Source organism: Colias croceus, chromosome 11 (genome assembly GCF_905220415.1).
Source record: "Colias croceus chromosome 11, ilColCroc2.1".
NCBI lineage: Eukaryota > Metazoa > Arthropoda > Insecta > Lepidoptera > Pieridae > Colias > Colias croceus.
The window spans coordinates 289,053-306,056 of record NC_059547.1 but is presented as its reverse complement, the minus strand read 5'-3'; the positions used below and the strand labels follow the sequence as shown (position 1 = coordinate 306,056).

The window sequence follows — 17,004 nt, the reverse complement described above, 5'->3', positions numbered from 1 at the left end:
ACAAAACAACAAAAAATAAACACTTTGCTGCATATAATATATTGCTTATTACACAAAAAAAAATGTGATTGATTTATCTCAATAGATTATTATTATAGTTAACAGGAAACCTAGTATGTTATTTCAAAGTAAAACCCACATTTTCCTCTTGAGCTTTACCGCAAGCTATAAATTGTCTAATCAAGTGCAACCGAAAAGGCAATTTAATGAAGCCGAATCGTTTTTTTCGACAGGATGTCCTGTATTTCATTCAGTTTGTTAATTTATAATATATCTTTGGATCTGTTGCACAAGAAACGTAATAAATTATGATAAAGAGGTCGCGTATGGCGGTGCGTGTTTGTTTGTTTTTGTGTCTTATCTATACATTTAATAAATCTGTAGAAGGGTCAATTCTGTACATTGAAAATATTGAAAAAATAAATAGCAGGGGGTGTTACTGGATCGATACCAAACCCAAATATGTGATTAAAAAAATTTTTGTCTGTCTGTCTGTCTGTCTGTCTGTGAAGGCATCACGTGAAAACTAGCGGTTCGATTTCGATGAAACTTGGTATAATTATACCTTATTATCCTGGGCGTAAAATAGGATACTTTTTATCCTGGAAAAATACGTAGAAAAAAATTAATCTTAATTTTTCAGTTTTATCCATAGACGTTGTTCCGTAGAACCGCGAACACACGTTGCGTATTATTATAGGCCTAGCCGTATTTGGGAATTGGGTCCAATAGATATTTATAAGATGTTATTGACAGAGGTACTCAAAATGGAGAAATAACCATCCACGCGAAGACCGACATCCGCGCGGACGGAGTCGCGGGCGGAAGCTAGTGTATAATATTATGTATTTACTAGTACTTATAATGAGAGGTTGTATTCTTTCTTATAGCGCTTTTCTTTTCAAGTTATTTGCGTTTAATATCCAAGATCAATATCAAATGGTGTCTTCTCGCTAGTCTGGTTATCCTGGAACTATTTAGTTTGACCACGTCATCTAACTGGATGTCATGGCTTTATGTCTTTTTGGACACAACTACAGTACTGTAGATAGTTGATGATCATTATCTAAATATAAAGGTTCTTACTTACGACGAAGATGCTTTAGAATTCTTATGTTTTACATACATATCTATTACCAACCTATTTATGTCCAGCAGACGTCCTATAGTTGAGACTGGAGACAAGTACATAGCTACATAGGCATAAGCATGTCATGTTCATTTTATAATGTAAACAAGTAAATTAAAATGTATAGTACCTAGGTATTTAATTCATAAATAGAAATTATGATTAATTATAAGCCTACTTAATAAGATACATCGTATCATATATGAAACTTGAATGGATAATAATTATTTTAAGGAAAAAAGGAAAATCATTTAAACTCTCTTTTTTTCTCCGTAGATACCGCTTTCCGAATCGGTGGTAAATGTTGAAAATATGTAATGACGTTTCAAAAGTACTTCTATATGAAATCTAATTGAATAAATAAATATTTGAGTTTGAGTTTGAAACCGTGTTAATAATTTTAAGCGAAAGTAAAAAGGTACAAAAACAACAACAAACGTAATATTAAAAAAAATACAGATAAGAAAGTCAATTGATTACGCTTTGTGTTATGAATTAAAATAAAACAGTCCCGATTTGAATTACTTTTTAATTTTCATTCGCCATTTGCGCTAATTTATATCATTCATAATTCTAATATCCAACCTATTAATCAGTCAAAACATAAAATATAATGAAGTACATTCATCTTAATATTGAAATAAAATGGACATTAAAATAAATGCCATATATTTTACACATATTTATTACATTTAAGGTGTCGAAATGGGCATAATTTGAATAACGTAGTCGTAAAATTAGATGTATCGTTGCGATCCATGATTTTTGTTCTAACGCAATGTGGCAGAAATTCTGTTTTGAAATACATATTTCGTTATTAATTTATATGTAGCGATTTGAAATACGTTTTTGAATTTTTAATTTATATCAAACTAACTTACCCCCCGCGGCTTCGCCCGCTTTGTTTAAAACCTAATAAATTATATACTAAAACCTTCCTCTTGAATCACGCTATCTATTAAAAAAAACCGCATCAAAATCCGTTGCCTAGTTTTAAAGATTTAAGCATACAAAGGGACATAGGGACAGAGAAAGCGACTTTGTTACAAACTATGTAGTGATTTTAAGAAAAACACCAAAATTCGTTTTATGTTTATGATAAATTTTTAAAGAATATTAATAAATCGACCATGAAGCATGATTTGGAATCATGAAACCACGTTTGTATTTTTTAAAATTGAATCTTTATTTTTTTTCTAAAACAAAAAACAAAAAAAAAATATTTAACCAAACAGCAAAAAATCAACTAAGTACTTACACAAAAGCCAGAATACATAAGTTTGTCTTGGTTATATTTTAAAGTGCATAAAAGAAGGACTATTTTATTAGGCGAGCTTTAACTTCAAGCTTTGCGTCTTATTTCCATAAGTGAAGTCCCATGTCCCCACGGTAAGGGGCAGATGCATTATGCATACATCTGTTTCACTGATCGATTTTCTTTAGGGACAAGTAGGTGATCAGCCTTCTGTGTCCTGCCAGACCGAGACATTTTTTTTTCTTCGTCTCCACCGGGAATCGAACCCAGGACCCCTCGGCTCTACGCTCACGCGTCAACCACTGTACCAAGAAGGCGGTCAAATAGTCTTATTTCCATAACTTTATCATAATTCAGCAGCTCATCAACTATTTAATTTGACTCCACGATAGTTTACCCAATGTTTATCAAAAACCAGCTCCATAAATATGTCCATTATAACTGTACCAGTGTCAATATGTAACAGTAACATGATGTAAGGTTTTAGATAAGACGCAACCTTGTGAAGCTTGCGAAACTGTCTCTAATGCTTAATCGGATTTGTTGCGATACATATCTATCAGTTGGCAAGGTCAGTGGGGTTAGGTGACAAATTTCTTATATGGTAATGAGATAAGAGGTTCAGCGTTGCGAAGAATTAGAGTTGAAAGTGTAGATTGCGCCTAGGAGTGCCTCAAGGAGCTGTTGTTGGTCTTCGTATTTTCTAGTGTTTGATTTTACGCGAGTGTTATACATTTAGAAATTAGAGACTTTTTAACGGATTTATACGCTTAAACGCGATTTATTCATTATATTATTTTCCCGACGTTTCGAACACTTTACAGCGAGCGTGGTCACGGGGAGACTGACCACGTCAAGGGAAAATAAGTAATATAATGAATAAATCGCGTTAAAAATTCGTTGAAAAGTCTTTAATTTCTGTTGTTGGTCTTATCTATTTTGTTGCATTAGAGCCACTTACACTATATTAATTGAAAAACAGTTTGAAATACAGTTAAATACTTTGTAAGATTATTATATAATTGGCTATAACATAACATCAAAAAGGAAAACTAGCAAAAGCTCGAATGACACATCTGTTAAAGATAAGGCCGTTTACAATCTGATAATTGATACAATACATTTTTTTTTTTGTATTTTATAATTGGAATTGATTCCATATAACATTGTATAAACTGGTTTAAAACTGTAACAAATTCCAATACTACAATTGATTAATTAAGAAAAAATATGTGGCCTTTATCAAAGACTCTACTTTTTATAAACAGATTTTAATCTAAATATTTATTTACAGGACTTCAAGGAAATCTTGAAATCGAAGTACATCCAAGGTCTCGAGATCCACGATGCCCACCGGACTTTCAATAGGACGAAAGTCTCCGAGTTGGTCGGGGAAGCGAGGTCCGCTGTATCATCAGCTAACAAGGGTCCGCTTCTACTGGCTTTGCCTGCTCATCCAGAGCTATTGGCTAAATACTACGACCTGAGGACGCTGATCAAGAAGGCAGATCTGATGATGGTGCAGACCCATGCTTTGGGAATGGTGAAGAAGATGACGTATCACCCCAGTAGGCTGAGCGGCTTGTGGGATATGATGAACACGGTAAGTGAAATGGTTTTTGGTACAGTAGAACGTAAGGTAAAAGCGGAGAACCGAGTTGTTCCGGATTCGATTCCTAGTGGAGACTTTTAAAACGTAAAGAACGCACGGAAGATTGACAAACATATTAAGATTATTATTGATATGATTAAAAAAAATTGTGATGATTTTTGTAGAAAAGTACATACAAATTTAATAGTTATTAAATTATGCAGTGAATTAATAATGTAGTGGAAATTATTTTATATTTCTTCTATTTATTTTGAACTTCTGCTGTTTTAATGTTTTGAATTTGAAATAACTTTTATTGTAAAAAAGTCGGTTGAATCAAAGATTTTATTGATATAGCATTTATTAAATGTAACATCATTAACATTGGATTTTGATAACTATATAATATAATATGTTTTATAATAAACGATACACTTAATGTATCGAATTTTACGAGCATAGGAAGCCGGCACCCGGATTCCATCTGGCCATATATAGATGTTTCCTTGACTTTTAAAATGATCCGATAAAATATAGATTTGCTCATTTGTTTCGATTAGTATGTTTTTGTTTTAATTATAGAGGTGATATATAAATCATGTCTAACAAACATACCGTAAAACGGACAACTTCGTTATTCCTATGTTCTATTTTCCTATAAATATCAAAGATTTTATTGACGTAGCATTTATAAAATGTAACACCCTTATCATTGGATTTGATAACTATATAATATCAGGAGCCGTTTTGACCCCTTACTTGCAGAGAGATTACGCCGTGAATTGAACTGACCGGCAAATTCATACTATGCCAGATTATGGTATTATATGAATTTGCCAGTCACTTCAATTCACGGCGTAAAATGACTGGGAATATGAGATCATAATACGGCCCCTGATAATCATCCTTTGCGTGCCTTCTGTTAAATAATTATGTTTACAATAAATGCATATGTAATTATTTACTCACAATAATATAATAAACAAGTTTTCTTATAGTTAAAGCATAACGTAATTTATTTTGTACATCATAATTTACGTGCAGTCCTGCAGCTCGAACGTCGAGAAGGTAAACGGCTTTTAAGAAAAATTAAATTAGCTTTTGCTCTCTATTTGTGGGAAAATAGATCTTATTGCTAATGAGATAAGATTTAAAAGGGTTGCAAATGTTATGTTGGTTATATGTCTGCGTTTTAGGATATCTAGGCCACACATAACAGGTGCATCTGCTATTTGTAATCCATGTCAGGTTTATGTCTTATAATATAAGTTATTTTGCAATAAGTTATGTATGAAAGCCTTTGCGGTGTTATTTATAAAGAAAAGTGATGGTTTGATGTCATTGCTAATGTAAAAACTACAGGGGTCCATTTTTAGTGATTGTTTTACTGTAATATTTAAAGATGGAGCGTTTTTTAATTTGCCGAATCAAGAAATGGAATATCTTATATCGTAAATTACAAGCGCATCTGGGTTCCGACAGGATTAATTAAAAAGTCAGAAAATATAAAGTAGATTTATTTGTACTATTGAAAGAAATTCTGATACAGTACCAGCAGGAATTACTTCCAAAAAATAAACCTTCAAACAGAAACCATAATACCTTCATTGTTAACATATCCTTTCCAAAATTCCAGGATTCCGTAGTAGACCTAGTCATAGGTCTCGGAGTGCCACCCTCCAAGATCGTAATATCTTTACCAGCGACCGCCCGCCAGTTCACCCTACAAAACGAAACCCTCAGTACTCCGGGAAGTCCGACCCTGGAGGAACAGCCTAAGGAGATAGACCAGGGGGAACTGTGCAGGCAACTGCAGAAGGGAAGGTGGACCCTAGAGAGGGACCAGGATCTGTCCGCGCCTTATGCCTTTAAGTAAGTTTTTTGGGTTACATGGTAGAGTTAATTATTGACGAAGTAGTTGTGATTCATTATGCCTATGCATTTTAAAGTTTTTTTAATGTTAAAGACATCCAGCCCTTATAAAATGACTAGCTTTTTGTAAAAAAAAAATTACCAAATAATTGGTTTCGTTTGTTTTGTAGTTTATCGTCGAGATATTATAAATAAAAAGGAATGCATTATTAGGTAACCTGTGAAAAAATAATTTAGAAATATATACTTGGTTTATTTTAGTTATTACATTATTTATATATGGAAGTGATAAAGGAAAACCTGTGAAAATTCCTAAGAATTCGATTTCTGTGAAACCAGTTTTTGCAACCTTTTGCGTGCATCTTGTAGAATTTACCTAGTTGCATAAGGATGCCTAGACATTGAACTCAAAAATTGTAAATTCTCTGTAACTTGATATGTATAGGAAACCATAGTAGAAACTAAATTAATTGGCTTAATGTTATAATTTTGATTTTTTTAATAAGAAAATTATGAGATGATATAAAATTTTCTATAACGACATTCGTTTATCGTTATAGCTATCTACCTACTACATAGTTTCTTAGTAAAAGACTAATAATGAATAATAAGCAATCGGCCTAAGATAAAATAATATTATTGGCCTAAGATTGGCCCTATACATATAATATTATTAGTCAAATAATATTGTCATAGTAATGTCAAATTCATTTGTCCTATTTTTGCTCTCCTACTAGATCTTCTTATTAGTAGCCTGGTAGAGACCGCTATCTAGCTATAAGGTCTTTTGCTGTTTTATGTTAAGTTTTTTTGTTAATTTTCTATTTTCATTCATTCATCTAACACATTTACATGCTTAATACTAAGCGAAACATTATGGACTTTTATGTTTTTTTGACATCTTGCTGTACCATGTTTTAGCAAATAAATATTTTTTTATTCCAGAAATTCCACCTGGATATCCTTCGAGGACTCATCCTCCGTGGACGTGAAGGGCAAGTACGCTCGAGTGCGAGGGTTGGCGGGACTTGCGCTGTTTGCCGCTGATAAGGACTTGGACTCGCCTTGTGGGAACACGCTGAGATATGCGCTCAATAAAGTGCTGAATCAGCAGAGCAGGGCTCCGAGGGCTGCTGTCTTGAGGTAAGTTTATAGGACAAAGGGTTTTGTGGAAAGAAGGAAGGTCATGTTTTTCGAGTATAAATCGCTAGATGGATTTTAACTTAAAAAGTGTGATTATAAGTGTAGGCTACATAAATTAGTCATCTGTTTTTGTTTTCATAATATTTCAACTAGGAAATAGCTTTAGATCTATAAGTACAATAAAAAAACTTAAAAGAAGCTGGTTGTTCTTCAATGTCTGTCCAAACACATTCTGTCATGCTTCTCGCATAGAGGGAAAAGGTAAAAAGTGTGGAAATTAAATGAATAAACACATTATTTTTCTCTTAGTAAAAAGTTTACCTTTATTTTTTTACTAAGAGAAAAATTATGTGTTTTTCTTTATTAATTGAGAAATATATAATAATAAAGAATCGTTTTAAAAAAATATTTCGCTTGTAGGTCCCTCGAGAACGAGATCCTCCAGCCAATAGCTGGTCGAGCGTTAGATGCTCTGCAAGTGTCTCCCTACAGGATAACGCAAGTTGTGGACGCAGATGGTGTAATACATAATATCAGAGAGGTACGTGTTGTTAAAATGTTATTTGATAAATAGTTGGATTTTGAAAAAAAAGATGATGATAGGTTATGTACTGGACAAATAAAAATTTGGAATTTTGAAATTTGAAAAACATTTAAGTAATAATTTTATCAATATTTTTTAAATACATTGGTTCATTAAACTTGAAATAGTAAATACTAACACTTTGGTAACACGTAATAAGAAAACGGAAGAGACGCCTACAATTTATTCTCTAATTATGACCAATTTTGAAAATAATGCTTAAATTTGGGAAACCTAATATTTCATACTTTAGTGTTTCATAGCATGCAAATGCTTAACAAATATACCTACTATATTTTTAGAATAGACGTGGGTTCCAATCCCACCACCGAAAAAAACTTCGATCATGAGACGTGGGTTCGAATGCCACCACCAAAAATCGATGATCTATTTTTTCTATTATAAAAACCTTTTAACTAACTACATAATTACATATACATTAAAAAATAACATGTATATTAAAAAAAATACTTTATTTTACTAAATTCTAATTGAACATAATAAATCTTGTATATTTACTTATTTCTACTTTAGTTTATTAATAACTAGTTTAACGCCCGCTTCTTTGCCTGCTTTGTCTAAAACCTAATAAATTATATATACTAAAACCTTCCTCTTGAATCATTCTATCTTTAAAAAAAACCGCATCAAAATCCGTTGCGTAGTTTTAAAGATAAGCATACAAAGGGACATAGGGACAGAAAATAAAACATTGTGTTATTCCAGGACACCCGCACGGAGTTCTCGTGCTCCCGCCAGGGCTACTTCGTGCACCCGCGCTCGTGTGCGCGCTTCTACCGCTGCGTCAAGTTCGACCAGTACTCGCCCGACTATACTGTGAGTTGAGTGTGAGCTTGTGAGTTTGTGAGTGGGTGTGAGTTGATTGGTTGTCAGTTGTGAGTTTTTTTTTTGTAAATAACTAATATGATATGTAATAAATTGTATTCCTGTTCATTTTTAAACTTCTTTATCGGGGTTGGAAAAAATGTAAGTACTGTAACATTTCTTCGTTACGCGTGACATTTTTCCGTTACGCGCCATCTTTTTTTTATCCCTATCACGCGTGATTCGACGTATTTCTGTAAAGTTGCATATAGTTAATTATTTTTTGAAAAATATGGTTGTAAAGAAGTTTGACTTCTTACGTGTGTACACTAGTACACGAACACATTTATATTTCGTTAAATTTTATTTGTATGATTAATTATTACCGTTAAAAAAATTTTAAAAGTTATTTAAGAAACTTCTTAGTTTTTAGACATTTTTCATTATTAGTTTAATTTGAAAATTAGGTACTTAAGCAAAATAGTTTTTGGAACAGTTTTTCAATAATACGACATTACTACAAATACCACTATATTATGTCATTCTGTAGACATGAGTTAAAGATAACGATAACTATTTACTATTATTATACGGTACAATTTAGTTCAGATCACACAATAACTGCTTTCCTTGGCACAGGTGTTCGAGTTCGACTGTCCCGCGGGTCTGGAGTTCGACCCCCGGGTGGAGGTCTGTGTGTGGCCCGGGTCCAGAGCCGGGGCTGGAGCTTGTGCTGGGTCTGCGGAGATCGCACCTGTACCCTCGAGTCGCTTCGTTTGCCCCAATGTTGAAGGTTTGTATTGGTTGGTGTGTGTGTTTTGTGAGTTTGTGTTTGGGGGTTAGGTGTTGTGAGTTTGTGTATGGGGGTTAGGTGTTGTGTGTTTGTGTATGGGGGTTAGGTGTTGTAAGTTATGTTGAAGGTGTATTTGAGATAGATGTTCTGTGATTTTGAAGATGAAGATGTGTACTAGGCGTTGTTGTTCTAATGTTGATGAAATGTGATGAAATTAATTCACCGTTGAATAGTCTTGACATTTTATTTAATTACCACCTATCTCATTCTATTGCATAAAACTAATCCTATCCAAAGGTTGCCTGGCAGAGATCGCTTGAAAGCGATAAGGCTGCCTATTTAACATGTGTTAGTATATTGTAATATATCTATCATAGTCAGTTGTGTTGACACATTTTTTTTCTTAGATGTCATGAATGAAATCGAAAGTATTGAAAATATATTGATGACTGATGTATTATTTTATATGTACTTAGGTTTTAGCAAGTTATATTTTCATATGGTGTTGTATAAATTTTTTAAGTATTTCTAATTATATAAACGCAAGCGTTTCTTATAATACTTAACCTTTTCAAATTGCAATACTCTTTAAGAAAATACTACCAAACCTATCATTAATCTTATGACCAAAAATGATTGTATCCAGGTTTCTACGCGGACCCCGAGAACTGCCGCTGGTTCTTCGCGTGTTTGGACCACGGCACTTCCCCGCTCGTGGCCTACGAGTTCCGCTGTCCCTTCGGTCTCGGGTTCGATGCTCAGCGACGCAAATGTGACTGGCCCTGGCTCGTGCCCGCTTGTAGGAACTTGGGCAGATATGAGGCGGAGGCCTTTGGGTTCTCTAATGCTGTGTTGAGTGGTAAGTTTGTAGTTAGGAACAAGGAATAGTGGTGTATATGGCATTTTTATAGTTGGTTTCTATGTTTATGGACCATAACAACTCTCCCTTTTGAGTTACGCTTTGTTTTTGCATGTAAATAATTAAATGAAATAATTTATGCACTAAATTACTTTTAACTAGGAACTGTGAAAATTTTCACAGATATAGTATCTGTCTAGATTTTTTTTTAATTTAAAGTCAATCTTTGCTGCGATTTACTTACATTAATTACACAAAATCCATTTTTCTTTAGAAATTGTGAAATTGTATTCTAAAGTTTAACTACGTACCTACATGGTAGATCAAGAAATAAATAATACTTATTTACTATCGTTGTCAAACAATTATGTTTATTTAAACTAAGCTTAGTTTAAGATATTCTAAGAGATAGACTTATAAGATATTCAAAATAAATTAATCAGACAAGTTTTTGAAATAAAAGTACGCATATTAGTTCGTTATATATCAAAAATAATAAGAAAAACTGTTTATTAACAGATTATCTTGTCATTTTTCAGGTGCAACAGGTTTCCAAGGAAGAACAGCAGATTCAGTGAACATCGCGGCTCACCAGAGTCTCCTATCTGGAGCTTCTCTTGACAACCTCGTGGGCTTACAGACCGGATCCCTTTCACAAAACGACGCACTTGACAACAACTTCATTGCATCACAGGAATTAGAAAACGCCAACTTTGACGACTATTCAGCTCTTGGAAGTCAAGGAGAATACAGTGGACTTTCATACAAGGTCGTCGCAGCTGATGCTATCAACAGAGGACTAGTTCAAGCCACAAACTACCAGGACGAAGACAAATACACGAGTGGTTCTCTCATTCTTGATGAATACAGACTGCCCAGTAAAGTTAAGGCTACCGGCAAATACGTTCCAGTTGGAAACTCTGGAAAATATGACCCCGGAAAGTATCAAGTGAAAGCCAAGTACCAGGGAACAGCTAACAGCGGACAGAGATTCCAAAGTGGGGTCTATCGCAAAGACTTTTCAGGCGCTTACGTCCACAATCCCATCGGAGATAGAGCTAAACCCTACGAGCATACTGAGGTTCCTCCCGTTCCATACAAACATACAGTCGCACAATACACAGTTAACAATAACTTCGATAGAGGAACTTATTCGGGAACTTACGATACTGGGTCTTATAGCCAGGACGTGACAAAGACAACTGGTTATGACTATCCCAGACCAAGTGTGCAATTTAGTGAAGGTCTTTACCAAAATAACGCATATACCAATGATGCGGGAACTACTAGTGCTCAATCCACAAGTACTTTCCACGGTTCTTATGGAGGTGGTGAAGCTAATTACGTTAGTGATGACAAAGTTTATCCAGGAGCCGCTCATACTCTCACTGCAGGAGCAGTTAATGTCGATCTAGTTGGAAAGACTACCCTTGTCGATGAATCTAATTACGGATACCAATACAGCCAGGGTTCGAATCAACAAGCTGGTATATCTCAATCTGGTGTGACTGTTACCCACGTGGGTACTAACAATCAAAATCTTGACGGTTTCTCATATCTAACCACTCCTACATCTTCCGGTGTACCAACAACGGCTACTTCTTATGCGGTCACAACCTCTTTACCCCCTACTTACAAAACTACGTATGTCCCTGAAGCTCCAAGAACTAGCATCAAACAGATATTCGGATACACACAACCCGCCGTTACTTACGTTCAGCCAACAGTTGTTTCTGTTACACCTAGTGTTACCGTTAATGGTTACAAAGAAAGCAGCTATCAAAATACAGGTTATTCCACATTTAACACTGGTACAACAAAATCGGCATCAACTGGATACGATTATTCGAGACCCAGCGTCAGTTTTGAAGACGGCATTTCCTATTCTACACCCGCGACAGTTACAGTCACAAAACAGAGGCCACAAAGCTTTTCACACAACCAACAAACATTCCACGATCAATCTAGCTTTGATTACTCTTCCGCTACTCCAGTTACTGAAGAGCCATTTAAGAAAATAGTAGCGTACACAACGGGAGAACCAGTTTCTTATGAACAGCCGACAGCTCAATCGTTTAGTCAACAAACAATTCATAAAGTCGAATCTGGTAATGTTTACACGCAATCTGCAGATAACGGTGAAAGGTATACCAATACAGCCGTTTATGAAACTTCTACACCTCAATCAAGTGCATCTGTAGAAACCCAATCCCAATTTGGACAGAAAACCATACACACAGTAGATGCGAATAACGTAAATAATTTACAAAGTCAGTCAGGCTACGAGTACACACGCCCAAGTGTTAGCGTGTCTCAATCAAGCGGATACGAATACAGACAACCGAGCGTTCAGTACGAAACACAGAGAGTAGTTCAGTACTCAACTCCATCTACATACACTTATTCGACTACCGCCGCTCCATCTGTCTCAACGGCGAAAACTGTTTACGAAAATCCATTATTGAAATACACAGTTAAAGCCACGCCGATTACATTCCAACAAACATATGTCCCACAAGTTTTCAGACAACACAATCTTAATAGAGGAACTGGATATCGCTACCAATCCACCGCTCAGCCTATTGTATCAGTGCAACCCACTGCATCGACTTATCAAGTATACAATACACAGAATTCGCAAGGAAATTACGAATCTGGTTATGAATACTCTCAGCCCTCAGTTACCGGTACAGTTTCAACTGTCGCGCCCGTTGTCGTCTCAACTGAAAGGCCGCAAGCCTACAGCCAACAAACCATTCACAGAACTAACTTTGGTTCGGGATACGAGTACAAATCTCCAGCGCAACAAGTAGTCGCCGTTCAACCTGATGACGCATACCAAGCACAGGAATATAATCAACAGAGTGAATCTGGATATGAATATTCACAACCGGCTGTTGTTTTCACAGAAACTGTATCAACAGCGGCACCGATCGTCGTATCTACCGAAAGACCTCAAGCCTACAGCCAACAAACTATCAATAGAGGTTCTTCCCGAAACAACTACCAGTATCAATCGACAGCTCAAACAACCGCTTCGACTTATCAAACACAGGCATACGAACAGAACGGCCAAGCAAACTATGAATCAGGATATGAGTACTCACAACCTTCGATAACTTTCAAAGAGACGAGACCAGTGTCAACAGTTGCTCCTGTCGTTTTGTCCACTGAACGACCACAGTCGTTCGGTCAACAGACTGTACACAGAGTAGAACAACCCCGAGTTGAATTGAGTTACCAAAAACCTGCAGTAACTGTATTCGAAAATCCCCTTTTAAAATACACGCAAAATATTAAAGAAGAAGTAAAACAACCGATTGAATATCAAACAGGACAACAATCATTCACACAAAATGTGCGATACAATCAAGGATATTCATATGACCAGCCGGAGATACAGCGGAATGTGGAAGTATCCAATGCTCCCGCTTACTCTGACGCAAGTCTCGTATCTCATCAAGTATTCCACCTTTCACAAGGATCTGCTAATTCCGAAAACAATGGTAATAGAGCAGTTTTCGTTTCGACGACTCCAGCCAACCTCGTGTATGAAGCTCATTACTCAGAATACGAAGTACCTAAACAAATCTCCACGTTTAAATCAGATTATAACGACCAAAGAGGTCAAGAATACTACAGAGTTTCGTCTACCGCTGCTCCTCTGCATGAACAAAGACAAACAGTGAGCCAAGCCTCCGTTGACATACCCAATAGAGTAGAATCAGTACATTTCTCATCCGTACCAAATACACAGTTCAAACAAACTAGATATGAATCACCTGAAATACAAGTCGCATACAAAGCTGAGGAGTATCTGCCACCTGTAGTTTCAACATCTGCTCCAGTGGTTACTTCGACGTACAGACCGCGTACATACTCCACCACCGTTAGGGAATACTTGCCGCCGTCTACTGAAGGATACACTGCGCCTGAATACTTACCACCACGCACTGAAAAGGTCGCTACATTAGAATACTTACCTCCTACGCAACAATCTCGCGTAACTTACAATAATTACAACTATAACACCGGATCACAATCAGAAGGTTTCGATTACCAGCAGAGCTATTCGGTTTCATCAGAAGTACCGGTTTCGACAACAGCCGCACCCGTAACAAGAAAACAAAATATTGTCGTAGAGACTGCAAAGTCTCAATTATTAGGTTTCGGCGCAGTCGGACCGGATGCCGGGCTTGTTACTACCTTCAGCACCGCGCGACCGACCGTCTCCACCGAGGGAACTTATTTCGTGCGCAATGAAGTATCGTCAACTGCTACTCCTAAGGTCGTCGAAGTGACTCCAGCACCTAGAAGATCACGGCCGAAATACTTTAGACCGGTGACAACGACAACCGAAGCGCCAGTATATGTAGAGAGCACTTCATATCAAGCACCGGAATACTTGCCTCCAGACGAAGGTCAAAAACAAAATATTTTCAACTACAATTCTGAGTCCTCACAAATTAAATACAACCCATACCAAAGCACAGAAAACACCGTAACCGTATCGTCGACGCCCTCATACGGTAGAAAGCAAAACATCGTAGTAGAAACCGCAAAGTCTAATCTATTAGGTTTCGGTACGGTCGGACCTGACGCTGGATTGATTTCGCCCGCTACATACTCTACATCTGCACCTATTGATGTATCGAGCACGGCCGGCGTCACATCCACATACGTACCAATTAGACAAGAACTCATCGAAGTTACATCAGCCCGCGCCCCTCAGCGCAGAACGAAACCGAAAGTAGCGGTCGTGACCAAGATTAACGATTTCAACCCGCTTCTTGTCAGAAAGTTGGGAGCCGTGTGCAGTTGCCAGTCACCCGTTTTAGTTCTTAGAGGCAGAAGGCCCAACGTGCAATCGCAGATCATCGACGATTATAGTGACGACGACGCGAACGTAGATATCGACGAAGGATATACACAGAGAACATCCTACAGATCTACTACGCCAGGAATCAACACGGTCACGACGGCCACGCCAGTCGCGTCGTCCACGTTCAACCCGATCATAGTGCCCGAGGACTCGTACTACCAAGACTACCCGGAGGCGAGCAACGACAACATCGTGATCTCCCAAACGAGCAGAGGCCGCTCAGAAAACTACGTATCGAGCACACCAGTCGCGTCGACGACGGAGCGCGTCACTAGAATTAGACCGCGAGTTAAATCCGTCACAATCGCTCCCACCTACAAAACCGTCATTCTGAACCAAGAAGTGGCGCCAGCAGCGGAAAGCCTAGAGACCGTAAACGTGGAGACGCAAACGTTCGACCGCTACGGGCCGGGCGGCTTGAGAAGCAGAGACGAAACACTGCAAGGGTCGATAGACTGCAAGAAGGCGGGTCTGTTCCGGCACCCGCGGCAGTGCAACAAGTTCTACGCGTGTCGCTGGGACTGCACGAAGCAGCGCTTCACCCTGCACGTGTTCAACTGCCCCGTGCAGCTCAGCTTCGACCCGTCGCTGGGCGCCTGCAACTGGCCCAGCCAGGGGCCCGCCTGCCAGCACGACACGCTGCTCACCAACACGCTCTAATGTCCCACGAACATTGCTCTCCACGTGCCATCGACATCGTCACAACGTGTCCGCGAAACGAAAAACGATCTAATTGTAAAGAAATATTGTTTAAGTCGAATCGAGTCTCTCTCCCCTGTTTACCTTTAGGCTTATTTATTTGTTTTATTGTGTTAATGTTAATTCATGTTTATTTATTACTCATGGTCTTTTTAAGCTTTTTTAAATCACGTTTCGGTATTGTCAATTCTAGTTACCTTTGTCTAGTTCATTTAGATGTATATTTTATATTAAGGAAGTCATATCTTGTATGTTTATAAAAGCGCTGTAATGTAAATAAATCATTTTATTCATAAAAACTTATTTTTATTTATAACACGATTACACGATTCGAGTTAACAATGATGGAAAACAGTAATTAAATGCTTAAAGCTACCGGCTTCGCAACGTCGGCCAAAGAATCCTTGTATTTAAAGATGATAGGATCGACCTCCTCCTCTATGAACTCGGTGACTTGTTCCGGAGCTCTGCCGATAAACGTAGAAGCGTCCAAAATTTTATCCAATTGCGGTATGATCGGCTTGAAGTAACCGTCGTTCTTGACGCGCTCGATCAAGTCATTGTCCTTGCCCTCTTGTTTGACCACGGCTCCGGCCTGATGAGACAATACTCTTATCTTCTCGTGGCACACTTGACGATCACCTCCAGCCTGTACCATAGCCATGATGATGTTTTCAGTTGCCATGAACGGCAGCTCTTGCGCAATATGGCGGGCGATCACTTTAGGATATACAACCAATCCTTGAGTAACGTTAAGCAGTGTCAATAGAGTAGCATCTGCAGTCAGGAAAGCTTCGGCAAGAGTTATACGACGGTTCGCTGAGTCGTCCAGGGTACGCTCCAACCATTGAACCGCATGAGTATTAGCAGCATTCGCGTGTAAGGTGATGAGGTGACGAGCCAAAGCGCAGCAACGCTCAGACCTCATAGGGTTACGTTTGTAGGGCATAGCGCTAGATCCGATTTGTGAGGCTTCAAATGGCTCTTCCAATTCCTTGCGGGAAGCCAAAATACGAATGTCAGAACACATTTTATGCACCGTAGCTCCAAGTCCAGAAAGAGCAGAAATAACTTCTAAATCGACTTTTCTCGAATAAGTTTGTCCGGTGACGATATATCTCTTGTCGAAGCCGGCAAGTTCGGCGACTCTTTTATCTAGGGCGCGTACTTTTGCGCCGTCTCCTTTGAAAAGTTGTAGGAAAGAGGCTTGAGTGCCGGTAGTGCCTTTAACTCCTCTGAATCTGAGGTCATCTCTTGCGCGTGAGAGAGCACGCTCGTCCATCAGCAGGTCGCTCAGCCAGAGAGATGCTCTCTTGCCGACTGTGGTCAATTGTGCGGGTTGCAGATGCGTGAACCCAAGGATGGGTTGCGAC

At 37.8% G+C, this 17,004-nt stretch overlaps 2 protein-coding genes across 2 annotated transcripts in view; one reads left to right on the top strand and one right to left on the bottom strand.

Moving 5' to 3' along the window:
• The window catches only part of LOC123695784, a 27,237-nt gene extending 11,307 nt beyond the window's left edge, over positions 1-15,930 (top strand). The window contains exons 2-9 of the mRNA XM_045641709.1: positions 3,679-3,987; positions 5,612-5,847; positions 6,793-6,990; positions 7,411-7,531; positions 8,300-8,410; positions 9,038-9,191; positions 9,838-10,050; positions 10,590-15,930. Of these exons, the coding sequence (XP_045497665.1) occupies positions 3,679-3,987; positions 5,612-5,847; positions 6,793-6,990; positions 7,411-7,531; positions 8,300-8,410; positions 9,038-9,191; positions 9,838-10,050; positions 10,590-15,592 (6,345 nt within the window). The 3' untranslated portion in view covers positions 15,593-15,930. The remainder of the gene's footprint in view (positions 1-3,678; positions 3,988-5,611; positions 5,848-6,792; positions 6,991-7,410; positions 7,532-8,299; positions 8,411-9,037; positions 9,192-9,837; positions 10,051-10,589) is intronic.
• Positions 15,900-17,004, bottom strand: part of LOC123695785 (adenylosuccinate lyase) — a 34,640-nt gene continuing 33,535 nt past the window's right edge. The window contains exon 3 of the mRNA XM_045641710.1: positions 15,900-17,004. Coding sequence (XP_045497666.1) covers positions 15,990-17,004 — 1,015 coding nt within the window. The 3' untranslated portion in view covers positions 15,900-15,989.